This window comes from Lates calcarifer, linkage group LG10 (assembly GCF_001640805.2).
Source record: "Lates calcarifer isolate ASB-BC8 linkage group LG10, TLL_Latcal_v3, whole genome shotgun sequence".
NCBI classification, from domain to species: Eukaryota; Metazoa; Chordata; class Actinopteri; family Centropomidae; genus Lates; species Lates calcarifer.
This window is the reverse complement of record NC_066842.1, coordinates 14,541,165-14,558,341: the sequence shown is the minus strand read 5'-3', so window position 1 is coordinate 14,558,341 and position 17,177 is coordinate 14,541,165. Positions and strand designations below refer to the sequence as shown.

At 40.9% G+C, this 17,177-nt stretch overlaps 1 protein-coding gene across 2 annotated transcripts in view; it reads right to left on the bottom strand.

Annotated features, from left to right (window-relative positions):
• The window catches only part of LOC108875137 (voltage-dependent calcium channel subunit alpha-2/delta-1), a 56,385-nt gene that overhangs the window by 35,465 nt on the left and 3,743 nt on the right, over positions 1–17,177 (bottom strand). For both annotated transcript variants that reach the window (XM_051073423.1, XM_018663850.2), the window contains exons 2-5: positions 14,236–14,317; positions 13,906–14,022; positions 1,210–1,269; positions 432–467 (exon numbers count right to left, since the gene is read on the bottom strand). In XM_051073423.1, coding sequence (XP_050929380.1) covers positions 432–467; positions 1,210–1,269; positions 13,906–14,022; positions 14,236–14,317 — 295 coding nt within the window. The remainder of the gene's footprint in view (positions 1–431; positions 468–1,209; positions 1,270–13,905; positions 14,023–14,235; positions 14,318–17,177) is intronic.

Here is a 17,177-nt window from a genome sequence, read left to right as displayed (position 1 = left end):
GAGTGCGAACAGTTACTTCCTAATAAAGCAGCAGTGTAGCCAGCTCATACATCTCATCTGTCAATTAGAGGAGAACATGGCAGAAACCTCTTCACCTGAAGAGAGGGTGGGAGGAGGGATGATGGCAAGGAAGCTATATGGGAAGAAAAGCCTGGAGAAGAGGCAAAAGAGGGAGGGAATGCAACGAAAGGCTGAGGCGATGATAGAAAGCAGAGGGTGAGAAAAATAAGACATGAATGTGGTGAATAGAAGAGAGGAAAAATGGAGGAGGGGAGGGTGGATGAGGAGGTGAAAGGGAGGACAAAAGAGAGAGAGAGGTTGCTGTGTAGCGAAACCATATTACTAGCCCTGTGTCCGGGTGTGACCTGTGTGTTTGCAGAGGCTCAAATGGAAGAAGAGCAAATAGGCAGGAGGAAAAAAAGCTCACTCACATTGTCCTTTGCGTTGTAGTAGGCGATTTCATCATCCTGTAAACGAGTCAAATGCAAACACAAATATCACTGTTTTGTTGGTGCTTTAGGGCGTCACACAAAGGAGCGTAACATTTATGTAATCATGAAATGCTTAATCCATTTCTAAACAGTTCTTTATTTTCTTGGCGGGAAACTCTATTAGTTAATACTCCAGTTTTATGTTAATGAAGACACTGGTCTGTGGTACAGATCGAATGAATACTGTATGAGTTAAGCTGAGTGTGCAGAGTGTTCCTCTTTTTGCATCTGTGTCTGCGTGCCTAGAGCCATTTGCAATGCTCCGGGGAAGCATTTTCCTGCCATTGAGAAAGCAATATAGTAATTCACAGTTTAGACACATATATAACTGTCTTAGTGACTAGTGTTTTTCCTGACCACTGCTTCGCTCTCCATTGCAATTGTCTGCCACTCTGTTTCTTAGAAAGAGTGTCTGTCAACTGAAATTAGAGGCATAATGCATCATTACACAGTGTGTAATGTGCAATAAACCTATTTACTAATAGAGGTATAATCACTCCTAACAGCACACAGATGACAAACATATTAAACTCAACCAAGTGAATTTACGGCCTACATATCCAGACTATGTGCCCATGTAATATTTGTGTATATTTGTGTGTCTGTTATCTCTTTACCAACATACAATATAACACATATATAATGCGTGTCCTTATGTACTGTAGATATTCCTTTAAGCGTGTAAGAATGTGTCAGGATTTTTATATCCCACTGTTACCTCAAACTCGTCTTTCCACTGATGCTCCATCTGGAATTCTTCCGCAGCTGTGGCCAGTTTCTGGGGAGTGAAATATGACAGGGATTTAGATTGGAGACTGCTCAAGGTATGCCTCCTTCACGGCATCGGTCTAATTATAGAAAAACCTGTGCAAAAGAATGTTAAAAGGTACGATGGAGACTGTCCCAGAGACAGAGAAATGATTGTGATCTCACTCGCGGAGCTCAAACCACAGGGCTATCACGGTCTTACAGCAGTGTCCGCTAAAGGCCATACCACAGAGTGTCATAATGTCAGAATGAAAAGGTTGTACTGTAGGAGAATTGTGTGCGTAAGTGTGTGTGTGTGTGTTAGAGAGAGAGCCAGAGAGTGTAAAAGAGAGAGAAATTAAGTGTCTGCGTGTGTGTGTGTGTGTGTGTGTGTGTGGGGAGGGGTCAACAGTGTAAGACATGGTAGATCACTGACTAAAGAGCAATGGATTACCAACTGAGAGGCTGTCAGTCAACTCGGATACTACTAAATAACAAGGGGATATAAATGTAATTAACCTCACCTTTGCTCTTCACATGCACACATACACACAGTGATACTGGGAAATGATGCAGAAGAAGAGAGTAGTGGTAAGCACTAGGAAATATCATATACAGCACAAGCAATAAAAAAGGCAAAGCACAAAATAAACCACACATATTTATCACGGTGGGAACAAATGATAGTCTTAACTGCTCTGTAGACGTCCAGGGAAGTATACATATTTATTACTGAAACATCATTAACTTGGAATTGAACTTACGTCTGTGAGGATGCTGTGATATTTAGACACATTTAGATGTTGCACACTACATTCAGTGCCTCACTTGGCTTTCCTTATCATCTTTCATTTTGATTCCTTCCACTCTCTTTCCTTTGCAGGGAAATGGGAGCAAAACTAAGAACGACCCTTACAAGAACACAATGACACAAAGAGAATGTTTTACAGTGGATGTATGAAGTAATTTAACCATTATTGCTCATGTTTCCTGCTCAAAGTTTCGCTTCTATTGGCGGGGTACACTGAGATGGAAAAGGTAAAAGAACAGTGTGTTCCCAAGGTAGACAGCAGGCAGGGAGGCGAAAAAACAAACCAAAAAAAATAAAATAAAATAAAATAAAAATGCTTGTGCACAGCTCATATGTGCATATGTTCACTTGGGCAAATCCACACTGATCAAACCTTAGCTTGGCCCTGGCCTGTTCTGCTCAGACTGTACTGGGTAATGACAAGCCTGTGGAGGAAAGGATTGCCCTTATATAAACCAACCTGTCTGACACACTGACTTCCTTCACAACAGCAAGGTTACAACAGCATCAGAGAAACTCCACTCAGGGCTGTATTGTGAATTAATCAAGGCAATTAGGAATGATGAAGATGAACTGTATTTATAGCTGAATGTCATTCTGATACCCATCTGTTGTACTGTGAAAGTAGGGAAGTATAACATCAGGCATGTCTGATCTGTGCATGAGCAATAACTGGATGAGATGTATATAGTATAAGCAGTTGTGTGCTTTTACTGCGTGTGGGTATGAATGCGTATGCGTGTGTCTGTGACCATGTGTCTGCTGTTGGCAATAGTTCCATTCTTGATCAACAGTCCCGTCCCTTTGGCCTCCAGTCCTGGGCTCTGTTCCAGACCTGTCTCCACCTCCTCTGCACTGGCTGTCACCAGCTAAATATACACCCTATTCCAGCCATAAACACACACTTACACACACACATACACACGCCAACACATATTAGCAATCATGAAATTATTACGCACCATGATCACCATGCGCAGAAATAGCACGTTATGTCACTGCATCGGGCACTGAATCATGTGTTTTCATCAAATGCTCGACAGTGACGTTTGTTCACACCAGATAGTGACTGTGTTGAAATGATTTCAGTGATTTTTGTCACCTGAATCCATTTTGTATTTTATATACTAACATTTAATTTTCTGAATAATCTGAAAACATGTCTGATTTGGAGCTGCACAATGCCAACAGATATCTGGTGTCTTGTTATCTGTAAGACACTCCTCTCCCCTGTGCTATTGGTAACTTTGCAGCAACAAGATGTAACCTTGCAAAAAGAAATATCAGTAGGAGATTGCTTTATCAGTGCTTTACAGTGTCTTCAGAGGTTTTAACAATATACAGTCTAAGAACAATATGAAAACAATATTTAAGAAGAACCCAGGTAGAGTTGAGTCGCATAAAATCCTATTGTTTTCCTATTAATAATTAAATTCAGTGACACCTCAGCTGCAAATACACCCTAGCTTTGACAGTTTTCTAAACAAAACCCTGCTTCTTCATATTTTCATTCCTTAATGGTCTCATGAAAAAAAAAAAAAAAAAGACAAGATAAGATTTAAGGCTGTAATAATGTGCCACCTGAGGGAGAACGGGGCCAGCAGTTCATATCCATGCTGAAAAGGCCAAGTGCGGGAGATTTTGTCATTAAGCTAATGTTGAATGTCAGCTAATGTCAATGTAACGTCACATGATGTTAATGTCACACATTGAGCTAAGTAAGTTTAATCAGTTGGGCATAAATCCGGACCATCTTTCAAAATATACTAAATTTGCTGAATGCAAATTTGTAGCACTGCACCACCGCAAATGCATGCACAAACACACAAGTACAGCAGCGCATGAACATATGGATATTGATCTCTCCTTTGGTCCAAGATTTCTCTCTCTGCACAATGTTGCATGTGATCTGATACATGAGAGTTAGCAACAGCTGTTCAATACTTCATACGTTATATCTCATGCTCTAGCAATTTGTGTGAATTAATGGAGGATATAGGATATACACTTACTGTATATGAACATGCACATGCAAATCTGCACACACCAACTCGCACGCACACACACACACACACACACACACACACCTCCTAAAAGAGCAGACCGACAGGGTTGTTAAAAATTCATGACAGGGCTTTGACGAGTCTCCTCTCCCCTGGGGGATTTTGGGGGGGGGGTTGGTGAGGAAAGATACCTAATTACCCCTCTCTTTTTCTCTATCTCCCTCTCTCTTTGTCCAACACATACACACAGAGAGGTTATCAGGCTACCCAAAGAAAGCAACAGCACAATCAAATCCCGCTCTAGACTACAGAGTCTTGATTTGATGAGACCGCTCCCTGAGTGACAGTTCATCAGTTCATTACGAAGCTACTGCAAGTTTGCCGTCTTTGCCAATTGATTAGAAGCCAGCGCTGCCCTGTTGAAGCACACAAATTTAGCACTACAACGGTTTAGTTAATGGGAGTGCATAACACACTCCCCGTAGCATGCTTGATCTAACCACTCATTAGTCTCCCTCTCTCTTACTGTAGATTAGATACCCCAGTTCCACACCATAATAAGCCCACTCTGTCACTGTATGACCACTGGAGACCTGAGGAGTGCCACCACTCCCTCTGTAGCCTTAATGGAGAAGGAGAGCGTCGTGGATATAGTAGACTGGGAATTGGCTCTATTGAGGTAGGGGAGGTGTAGTGGTTTAAAGAATGAGGTGCTTCAATGAGAAAAGGGACCAAGGGGGAGAGGAAATTCATAAAGAATCATGAAATCTAGCACTAGGAGGCAAAAACCTTCAATTCTATCCATAGGCAGCATTGCTGAGACAAGTTGGTTAGCTACATCTTATTCCCAGTTGAACATAAAAGCAGCCTAATGATGACCGCAACAACTGTTGTGCCTATCAATATTCCAAGAGCCAAACAGGGCACATAGAACAGTATTTCTTATTTCATGGACCTTCCACTCCCCGTGCACACCGACATATGAGATCATTATACTGCAGCCACTGAGAGGACAGAAAGGTTAGAGTGTTGGATGTCATTGGAGTCCTACCTGCCAGCCCCACAGAAAGGTATTTCTGCTCTGCTCTCACCATTCTTAGTTGTTATTCTGCTAGGGCAGCCCGCCATGCATTTAGTGAGAAGGCAGAGCACAGCTTAAAGGATAGACAGGGAAGATGAGACAGGCTCTGCTAAACCTCACAGAGCCTCCTAGACTCCCTGTGCGCGCGCGTGTGTGCGTGTGTGTCTAAAGGCTCCACACGCCTGAAATCAATGGGCCATTCAGAGCACACTGCCTTCTCCCCCAGACAACAAAGCAATACACACAAGAGTCGTAACGGTCTAAAAGATCATTAACACCCACATCCAGTCTTATCTTTCCCTTCCTCGTTTCTGACAACGTGTCCGCATTCATGAACGCTGGTTATGTATTCACCATAATGAGTTCGAACTCAAAGGGACAGCGAGAAAGTAAAAATGGGGGAGGTGTGAAGGGTCAGTATGAGAAGCAGAAAATAGAGGAGTCTGAACAGGGAAGAGTGGAAGACATAAATTATGAGCAGACAGATTAACGGAAAGGACAGTCCAAAGAGGGAAAAACAATACTCAGACTCAGCATAATCACAGCGTTCGTAGCTCTCATTAAAACGTAGCTTATGAGAATGAGCAGTGGGATGTTGAAGAAAGAGATGTATCGAATGGTGGGTGGGGGTTGTTCAGTAAAGAATGATGGAGACTTCATCTAGCAATGCATTAGTTTGCTTCCTGGGAAAAGGATAAGTAAGTATGTGTACGTGGAGACGAATAACAGAAGAAATGGAGATTTTAAAAAATGAGGAACAAGAGGAAAGTTGGGGGAGACAAGAAATGTAGAATGGAGGAGATGGACAGACAGTCAAACAAAAGTACAGGGGAGACAACAGGACACAAAAGGGCACAGAAGAGTAAAGCGGAGAGTTGCGGGGAGAGGGAAGATATATTCAGTATGAGAAAGGAGGGAGTATGATAAGAGAGAGACAGAGGTCAATAGAGATAAAGAAAGCTTGATTTCAAATTCCAGTTTTACAGAAGAGTGTGGCAAAAGGCCAAGAGCTGGACACAGGAGAGTTACACTAGACTGGGGATGGAGGGTGACAGAAAGAAAGGGGTGCAAGGACTGAAGCAAAAGGAGGGGAGGGAGTCTTTCCTATGTTCCCAAGGTCCTATGTTCCCCAGCTCTCTATAGCACATAATGGGAACCTAAAAAGATGTTCCCTAGCTCTGTTTTAATTTAATATCACATGGGCTATTGTGGGAACTCGTTAAAGGGGTTTTATGTTCCCCAGCACTGCTCTATGACTTTCAATATAATAAGCCTTGGGTTGTTGTGTTTATAAAGCTGTTTTGAAGCTTTGTTTTGCAAGAAAATTAAAAAATAAATAAATAAAAAAGGATATTTATGAAAAATTTGAACTTGAAACAGGGAACATGGAACCTCAGGACCCTAGGATCCTGGGAATCTGGATATGCTCCTGGGGAGCTGGGGAGATGAGTGAAGGGAGAAAGAGAGCATGAGACAGAGAGAAAGAGCAGGGAAATCTGCAGCTGTGAGAGCCCAGAGGAGAGCAGTGCTGCTCTACATGGCTTTCCTCAGAGGCCAAACCCTCCGATGGGAACAGTAAATCTACAGCTGCTTCCTGTCTCATCCCCTCTCTTTGACTCTTTTGCTCTCATGTGTGTATTTCAGAGATGTGTGTATCTCCTACTGTTCACACAGCATGTTATATAGTATGTTAACATTACATTTAGACTGTGAGCAATGCTCGTCTGATATGTGATGTAAAATCAAGGGACCACTTTCTAAAAAGGCATTCTTTATAAAGTTGTAACTGATGGATTTATGAATGGTTTATAAATAATTTACTGATGATTAATAGACCAGGAATAAGTCATTAAGAAGCACTAATTTTGCATTACCAGGTTGTTAAACATTCTAGTAGCTGATGTTTATCATCCATGCTATTTGGTAATAATGCATAAATGTGGGTAATCCATTAAGAAATTCTCATTGGTTTCTTTTTAATAAATGATCAAGTCTGCAGTTAAAATGTTAATGAGTCTTTAATCCTGCCATAACTGAGTTTTTGTTGTTGTTGTTGTTAGTTTTTGCCATGTGAGGGCAGTGGAATCAGCAGAACCCTTCTGTTAGCTGTGCTGTTGGTCTCCTGAGGGAAATATCTTGACTCCTTAGATGCTAAATCCTTCAGCTAGTTGCTTACTTTGTCAGCTTGAGGTTTGGTGCTGAGCAGGTAGCGTTTTAGAGCTTTTTCACTGAGAATAGCTGCCTAACTCAGAGAGAAGCAAAACAGTAAAGTTGCGTGCTATACAGCTAAACCATGCGTTGAAACTCACTTTAAACCCTGTACATCTGAGAGGAGCTGGAGATCCAGGTGATAATTCTTTGCAGGCTCATCACTATGACAATCACACAGTCAATAGATACACTGTTTTTGTAAAAATATCTTTAATATAAGCTTTTAATCATCATGTCTGCAGTTGTGTCAATGAAACAAGTGGTCAAACGATCTAGCCGGTTAAAGGGAAATTTCACAACTAAGCAGCCCAAAAGTGGTGCATAGCAACAGTGTCAGAAAACCACAAAGTTGACATGGACTGTGGTTTAGAAACACCATCTCAAACTGGTGTAAGGCAGTGGCTACTAATTATCTTGTCACACATCAATTACTGTAATTACAACAAAGTTTCACAATATTGATTCTGAAAAATGCTACATGTCACATTTAATTTGTGTTGATTATTATTAGATAGGGGGGAAAAAAACTGCATCTCTCGACAGCAAAAGGTTGTAGCTTTCTCCGAATCAAGTATTCAAATGTAGCCATGAGCATGTTCTGATCCACCAACACAGGTTGGATCTCCTCTCCATGAATGTATTAGACACTCATCTCTGGCCTACCGTGAGTCTAGTTAGAATTCCCCATCTGTACCACTCCCTCCCACTCTCTCTTCCTCTCTTTCTGTCTATCTCACACACACACATAAACATGAACGCGAGCACACAGACGGAGACGCACGCAGACACCCCTTGTCTGCTTAGTATGATCAGCGCAGAGCGGAGATGGGAGGTTGAGTAACATCTGCTCTGGAGACTGGAATATCTCTGATCGTATCATAGCCTCTGCTCATTACTGCCTTACGCTGGCACACACACATACACACACACATGAAAACATCATAATGTCACATCTTGTGCTCATTATTATGACATTGTGACAGCAGGCAACAGATTAATAAAAATATGGTCCAACACCTGGGGCACAAAGACTCTATTAAACACATGCACAGATAACACAGGAAACACTTAACACACACCTCTGATTAACTGGACTTTAGGAACCCTGAAGATGATAACATTATAAATAAAACTACTAGACAGTATAGTTGTTGAAGTCATTACTATGTCTTGAAGAGAAAAAAGTCCTGTGTCTTGTTTATAGTAATGGGAGTGTTCTGAAAGGTGTCTGACAAGCACCATTGTTTAAATTAATTTATAAAGTTCCTCCACATATGCTTACTCTGTCGGGATGGAAGAAATGCCATATGTCATATTGTGTTGTTTGCATGGAACAACAGCAATACACAGTGGTAGCAGATTTTTCACCTGATGTTCCTCTTTAATATAGACTTCAAGGTGACATCACGAATGGAGATCCTAGCAGAGTGGTACAAAGAAGAGAGAAAAAAAATAGGAAGAGATAATCTGATGGAGGAAAACAAATATGAGTCTGGTTGTGTCATGTAATGTAAATGTAGGGCACATTTTTTGGTGATAAAACAGATTCCTCTGTTGCTTAAGAGCTTTCTGGTGACTGTCACACTTTGCATTTAAGAAGAGATGTGGTTTGCAAAGCAAGATCCTGTAAGACTGAGCACTTTACACAAAATGTGTGATGAAGCTGGGGAATTAGCTACTGCTCTTAGTGAAAATTAAGGTTGAACATCTAGAGGAGAGACAATATTTCATAATATTAAGTATGATCAGCTTGTTAATGTTGAAAAATTGAATGTTAACTGGGGCAATATCATTGAGATTATCTGTAACAGTAGGGAATTAAACAGATGATTTCCTTGGTGGTATTTCTGACAATAATTGTTTTTGCAAGATATTTAAAGCAATTTTATAGTGACAATGACCTTATCCTATCCAGTAAATTGGTGCTTGTAAACAATTTTACAGTGCTGTGTATTAGTAAAGCCTGTAACACAATATTATAGCTTGATCCCTGTGTCTGATGAACATGCTGTACTGGTTAACACTGAGACCTATGACAGAATAGGGCATGTAGCTGCCTTCAGTGACTGTAAATAATGAGACCTTACCAGAATGAAGGTGACTACGTCAACAGTAGTGGGCAAAGTAATGACAGAATCATCTGTGCCAGGCATACTGGCCTATTTCTAAATAGCACCGAAATTACTGAAGATGTTACCTTATGTAGAGCTGTACCTTGCACAAATGTACAGTATATTAGGGAACTCTGCAGTGACACTACTGTAAGATATCCTATGATGGTAACTAAAGCTGTTTTTTAAATGGCAAAACAAAGTGTCATAATGAAGGTGTGACTGAACTAGACACTGACGCAAAAAACACTGATTTCACAAAGTGGATTCTGCTGCAGGACAGGTTTGCAAGCTCACATTGTACAAATTTAATAGTAATAATTGTGACAGTATTGAGGACTGCCATTATTAAATAACAGATGGCCATTTTTAATACACAGATGATTGCATCCAGTAAAATGTTCCTCTAAAAAAGCCCATCATTTCAATAATTTTCAATAATGAATGTAACTTGCGAACCAGTAATCATGATGTCAGACCTGGAAAATGAGGATACACCATTTTGAAAACACACACATACAGACACCAGTTCAACTACACAGTAATTCGCGCACAAACACACACACACGCACACAGAGTAGTGGGCCACCTGTGTCCTGTAGAGTTTTAGTGGTGCTGGTTGAGGTATTACTCTAAGTGATGTTGTAGACCGGCTCATTAGTCACTGGATAGAGCTCCTCACCCTAGGAGAAGAATAGAACTGTGTGCGCACACACATGCATGCACACATACACACACACACCCGCACATTCATCTCATGCAGATAGTTCAAACAAAAGCAAACAACTGCAGCAGACGTGGCATGACTGCCGGTTGTTAGTGAAAGAGAGCAAGACATGGGTGGACTGTGGACAATACCTTGATGAGCTTGTGTGTATGTTTGTCTTCAGTGTTTTATTAGATCGCCTTTTGCTTTAACAGTTCTGCAGCATCGATAATTAAGTTTTTAATTACAGTGTACACAGACAGCTAGACAAAGAGAGAACAGACTGGAGACAAAGGAGGGAGAGATGTGTTGAAATAATTGGATCTAGCTCCCTGCACATCAAATACTTTCGCTATGTGGTCAACTACTTTTGACAAACATTTTCGGTGATCTCACGCTCTCTCTCTTCCTCTTTCTCTGTAAGTGGTAGAAGTAAATATTGACTTTAATCGCCTCTGCGTAGTTCCATGCTTTTTTAGTACAAGTAAACATGTCCATGTTAATGTATGTGTGTATATGAGTACAGGGATGTGTGCTGTCTAACATCATTGACTATCCATACTCTTTAGTAACAATGGCAACTTAATTTGGTTTAATAAAAACTATAATATAGGCTAAGAGACCTCTGGAAATTTACAGTAAGTTGACAGATATAGATGCGACTCAGATCAGAGAATCAGAGAGGACACTCAGGTAAATGGACTTTATTATAGCAAAGTGTAGTAGTTATGCTCTCATACTGTATATGGCCTCTAATAAAAGCGAGTGGATATGTAACCTAAATGGCAAAGCAATGGGCCTATCTTAACTCTTTTATTATAATTAGGCTAAAAGACTTATCATTACTGTCTCCTTAGCAAAAAGGGACATTACCCCCGCTAACTACAAGCAACAATTAGTTGATAACTGTTTATTTGGTCGAAAAGGGCGCTTCAGTCTAGAGAGAGGAAGTGGGATATAGCCCTCATAGCCACTATGCATGCATGTCTCCCAGTAGGGTGCATATGTTTGTGTGTGAGTGTCCCCTGTTGAGATCAAGCCACGGTATACGTTGTAAAACCTTTGATAAAGCGATCTCTCCTAACAGTGTGCAGCCAAGTACTCATTAATAATGCATGTTACACTCTGCCACACACTTATTTATGGAAGCCTGAGCAGACACACACATAGGCACAAGCTTGTGTCACACACCTGTGGCTAGGTAAACTGCGGCCTTTCAGAGGTCGTCCATCATACGGAGGTGGAGATCAGAGATGGAGAGACAGGAAGGACGAGATAGAGAGAGAGTGGCAGAGAGGCAAAGGGAGGATGAAAGTTTGAAAGTAGTTGACAACTGAGTGAAAATGGCTCAAGTGCCTAGGGCTATCTCCAATTATATTGACATTGAGAGTCACTCGCAATGTTATATCAAAGGCATTAAACAAGAAAGAAAGTTCCATCTAGAATGAAGATTCTCTTCCTGTATTCTGTCTGACAAACTTTACAGCCAAATCTCTTCACTGAACTTAGAAGATTGGTCAGCAAAAATCAGCTTAAAGCAAAACTACCATGTCTGCTGGGACAGTGTATGTATATCAAGTTCAGATTTGAATTTGTTGGTGTTTCTTGTCACTGTGGTTTAGCATAGAAGCCATAGAAAGACACAGAGTAGCACTTTTTCTGAGCTCCAAGCCTTATTTATTCCTCTCATCTGCTCTCATTGAACCATCCAGTGCACCCATCTTCCTCTGCTCATCTGTCCATCAATCCACGCATCCATCATTTTCACACTTTTTGTCCTTCTTTCACATCATCCATTCATCCATTTATCTCCCCATCCATACATCTCAGGACAGAGAATCCAATATCAGTGTGCCTTGAGGTTACTCACAAAGACCCAATAAAGAGTGAGAAGTGATCGATGTCCAGAAGTTAGATGGACTGTCAGCATCAGGGCTTGCTGACCCCCCAACCACCATCTGCTCTGAACACACACATATAAACACACGCCCCAACCGCACAATCATCTCTTTCTTCTATCACTTGGATAATGCACTGAAGGCAGTTTGCTCATTGCTGCTTACGCATCTTATGGCACCAGTGCTCGGAAAAATGATAAGAATACCAGGATGTTTACTTAACATACACAAGACAGACACTTGGCAGGATATGTGTTTATGAACATTCATAAATACTCGCTCTCCATTCCTAATAGGACAACAATGATGAAGCCTTATAAAGGCAGAGTAAGGGGTGCTGTGAACACCATCTGAATGTATAAAAACAGTTCAATCTCCTGATATAAATGAGCATGTCTGACCCACTTCTGAGTTTAAAAAAAAAAAAACGGGGTGGGGGGTGAAGAGGGGTAGAAAGAGAGAAGCTCCCCAGGGTCAAAGCTCTCATTATCACATTGAATTCTGCAAAAGAAAGATCTCAGTCCCTGCTTTCTACTCATCACCCACTGTTGTTATTGCATAAAATTAATTCTATCATCTAACATCACACAAGTTAGTAGATCAGTTGTACCTCACCACTGAAATTTTAGTGGGCTGTGACAAAATGAGCTCCGAGGAAACCTTTACGAATGGACAAACACCACAGAACCTGCTGCCAGGGGATCATTTAAATGTTCTGAATGTGTCTTCCTCCATTTAAACAATAATTTCAATCAAACACACACCAATCACACTTGGAATATTAGTCTAAAACATCAGTCAGATGAATATTCAAATACATAGATAATAATCAGATGGTGATATTACTGCAAAATGATGCTTTATGCTCTGGGCAGTAATAATTGGTGAATTGGCTACTTTACAATCAAAGTTCATTGTTCATTTCATATGCTATTAGATTATATAAGTACTATTTATTTATAACTATGATTCAGTTTGACTTAATATATAATCTATCCCCAAAATATATTTTTTTGTGATTCTAAATATGATTGTTAATGGAGGGACTTCATAGATCATTAGGTATCTGACAGATATTCAACTCAACTTCATTCATTGTATCTGTATATAGAAATTGTCAGTCTAAATCTGGTGGTAAATCTGCCCTCTAAATGTAAAATATAAAAAGACAAAGTAAAAAGTAAAGTTATACATTTAAAAGGGTGTAGTCAATCTTGGTACTTTCACAAGTTTCAGGATCACAGCATTTCTCTCATTAGATCTTCACCCAATACTAAACCATAAGAGGTATTGTACTCTGCAGCTAAAGCCCTGGGGCTCTGTGTGGTGGTTCAATCCAATTCTCTCCTTTAAAGTCAAACAGCCAAGAACAACAGCCTTATTTTCCAGTGGAAAGTTTGAACATTTAAATCTCTTTTCGTGGTTAACCCTATCCCATCTCTCTAAGAGCCCTTTGGCTGGATTGTCAGCCTAACAACATAGTCCAGATAGACAGATAAATTAGATAGATAAATTCACTATGCTAGTTCGTTTCAATGCAATAGCAAATTATTTCTTTCATATATGAATCCATATGTATGCATTCTAACTTGATGAAGCTACTGGCTTTATTAAATTTGCATGATTAAATGTCACAAATGTCACCATGTCACAAATATCTACAGCTCCTCAATATGTCTTCAGAGTTTTTACCACATACGCTTTATTGAAAATAATTACACAGTCAAGTCTACAGCAAGAGCTGATGGAAAACTCTGTCGCAACCCTTGTTAATAAAAATCTCATCCTGCTCAGCTTTCAAACTAACAAACTGGCAGTTGTTTCCTCTGAGTGGAATGAGTCTTACCTTCAAGGCAGCAGACCTCTTCCGCAGCAGCTGTTCAATGTTCCTGGCTGCTCTGGCCACCAGCTCCTCTGCGTCGTTTTGCTCCACAGTGTAGAGGTGTTGGTTTCTCAGAAAAATCTAGACAGACACGGGGAGTAGAGACGATATACAATCCCACATGCAATTCATGATTTGATAAATCCTGATATGTTAGATATTTATTTGACACTTTAAACAAGGAGCAGTGCAATATCCTGTCTTGCACTAATATATGTGAGGGTCCATAGCAGTGTTAGATTTGGATCATGCTCCCTCTATATGCATTTGTGTGTAGTTTTTGAGTGTTTATACCTGAGTAAGGTTTTTCCCAGCCGTGGCCGTGTCTGCCAAGGTGACGAGCTCTTTCTGCATCTGATCAACCCATTCTTTAATCCTGCGGGACAAAAGCAATGCACACAACAAATCGGTTTAGATGACACAGACATTTCACAGCGTAATTAAACTGTCAATCAAGTCATCTTACATCTGTCATCTAACAAGACCATCCAGTCACATGATGTCAAAACAAACAAGGCCAAAGTGAATCACTCCGACGGGTCAAGCAAAGTGTCAACCAATCAAAGTTGAATCACCGGGTACAAATACAATGTCGTCTAATCTGGCACGTGTCACTGGGTGTCAACAATACGATTGGCTTTCCGAGAGTTCAAACGTGAAGTCAACCAATCAGATAGGTGTCAGCCAGTGTTGTGACTGTTGATGGTTATGTGAGCGGACAGGTGAGAGGTAGGAGGTGGCCGGGACCGGCGTGCTTTTCTGTGTATCAAAGAGCTCAAGGGACATCAGGTGCAGCCTGCTGGTGCCATGCACTGGATTATACCTTCCTCTCATCCTCCTCCAATCATCTTGTCAAAGCACAATAAGCTCACAGCATGCATTACAATATACGGACACAGTATATCCCTCCTTGCCTCCTGAACACAGTGGCAATGGATAGAGAGATAGGTGAGAGGAGAATGACAAAGACCTAAGGTGACTTGTTATGGTAATCTAACTCATCTAGAGGTGCACCTGGTATGAGACGCTTGCAGTAGCAAAATACTTGTGTGCATGTAGGTGCATTAATTTGCCATATATGCTGCCGTGCAGGCACACAAATACGCATGGACACATGGAGACAGTGACATTAATATTGCATGAGAATGTTAACAGGTTGGCATGGGATACAGATGCTGTCATTGCCATGTATTCACACTAACACAGACTCAGCTGTGATTCTCCCCATTGGCAATGAGACATTGCAAACATACACAGTACAATAAACCTTGAAAAATAGATATGCATATCCAGAATATATATATATATATATCCCAAAAAAAGGTCTCTGCAGCAGTGTAATGAAAGTCATGCAAGGTATAGTATCTGTGCAAAACATCTACTCTGACGCTCAGTACAGCTGAGGGAGGTAGTAAGATGCAAACAAAAAGAAAAAGGTACAAAAGATCAAGAAGGCAGAAAAGAAATGGGAAAGATGCATCAGGGAGACAAAATCCACAGTGGATGAGGAAAATTCTGAGCAAGAACACTTGTGGAGAAAGATGAGACACTTTGCAAAAGAAAGAATACCAGAGGGGATAGCACAGTGAAACTGTTTAGGAAAAAAGAGGGTAGGTGGAGATATTAGAGCAGGGTCAGGCGTAATTCAGCTGCTGTCCCGTAATTCCCAAAGCCAGATGGTTTAGGGGTTGTGGACAACACTGCAGACTGAGCCCTGGCAGAGCTTTATGGCTATGTGAAGAAAAATTTACATAAATGTCCAGCTACTATATGCTACACTGTTAGAATCACCAAATCCTATTGTTTGGGTTCTCTCACCAACCACTAACCAATGCAAAGGGATCAGTGCTCAACCATTAAAGCAGCATGAGTGTCATTCTGTTTATCCAGTAATACTGATGTTTTAGAGCTGAAAAATTAACTTGTCTCCCTAGTGGAGAAACTATTGCTTAAATAAATGACTGTTTCTTAATTAACTGTCTTTGGTACTCCTGCAGCACTGTCGCCAGAAGGTTCCGGGTTCGAGCCCCGGTTCGGGCCCGGGGCTTTTCTGTGTGGAGTTTGCATGTTCTCCCTGTGCCTGTGTGGGTTCTCTCCGAGTACTCCGGCTTCCTCCCACAGTCCAAATGGTTGTTTGTCTATATATGTTGGCCCTGCGATGGATTGGCGATCCGTACAGGATGTACCCTGCCTCTCGCCCGTTGACAGCTGGGGCTCCAGCCCCTTCACGACCCTTAAAGGATAAGCTGTATAGATAATGTATGGATGGATGTATGGATGGTATTCCTGTACTTCAATTTTGTGTTACTTATCAGCCTGTATTGATATGCCAGTGATAAGCTAATGTTATCAGGGATGTCACCAGACACCAGGGTCATCTCAGCCAGGCTTCTGAGCTTTAACAGAGAACCTGTCACAAACTGAAGCATAGTTTGTAAAGACTACATTGAGTTGCATTATGGGAAGTATAGGATTGAGAGTTTTTGTTGCTTGAAACAAACTAGCAACTAAAAGTCAGAAGACCATCTCCACCTCTGCTGCTCCAATTTTGTTACATTAAATCACCGATGTACTGTTTTAAGATGGTGCACCAGAAAAGCTACTAAAAAGGTTTGGTGCTGAGATTGTTTCCTGAACTGAAATCTACTTAGTACTGTAGACTTGTACTTACGCTTCGACCCCGCTCATACTTAAATTTACATTTATTTCAGTAATACTTTTCATATCTTATTTTTTATGTAGTACATTGATCATTTGCTTAGTCTTTTAACTTCCAGTTCTCTCTTATTCTGGTAGGGATACAGGCACTGAATGTGTATATTCAATGTGCATTTGAGAGCAACACAACCAGTCACATTCCTTACATGTGAACAAACTTGACCAATAAATCAATTTCACTTGCAATAAAGTGAGGTGTTGAGAAACTCCTCTTCTCCCCTCTTTTTGCCTCTCATTCACTCTCTTCTCTCCTCTTAAATTCTCTTCTCTTGATCCTCTCCTCTGTCCCACCCTTCTGTGTCCCCAAATCTACTAACAGCAAGCTGATTGTAAGGTGTTTTAGTGGACCTTGGACCCCTAAGCTCTCAAAGCCCAAAGCATTGACAAGTCAATTGTGAGTTAGAGTGTGTGTGTGTGTGTGTGCGCTTCCGGGGACTTGACATTCAGAGAAGCAGAGGGCCGTCTCTCCGGAGTTTAGCTTCTGTGAAATCTCAGGTGCTGACAAATGGACGAGACAA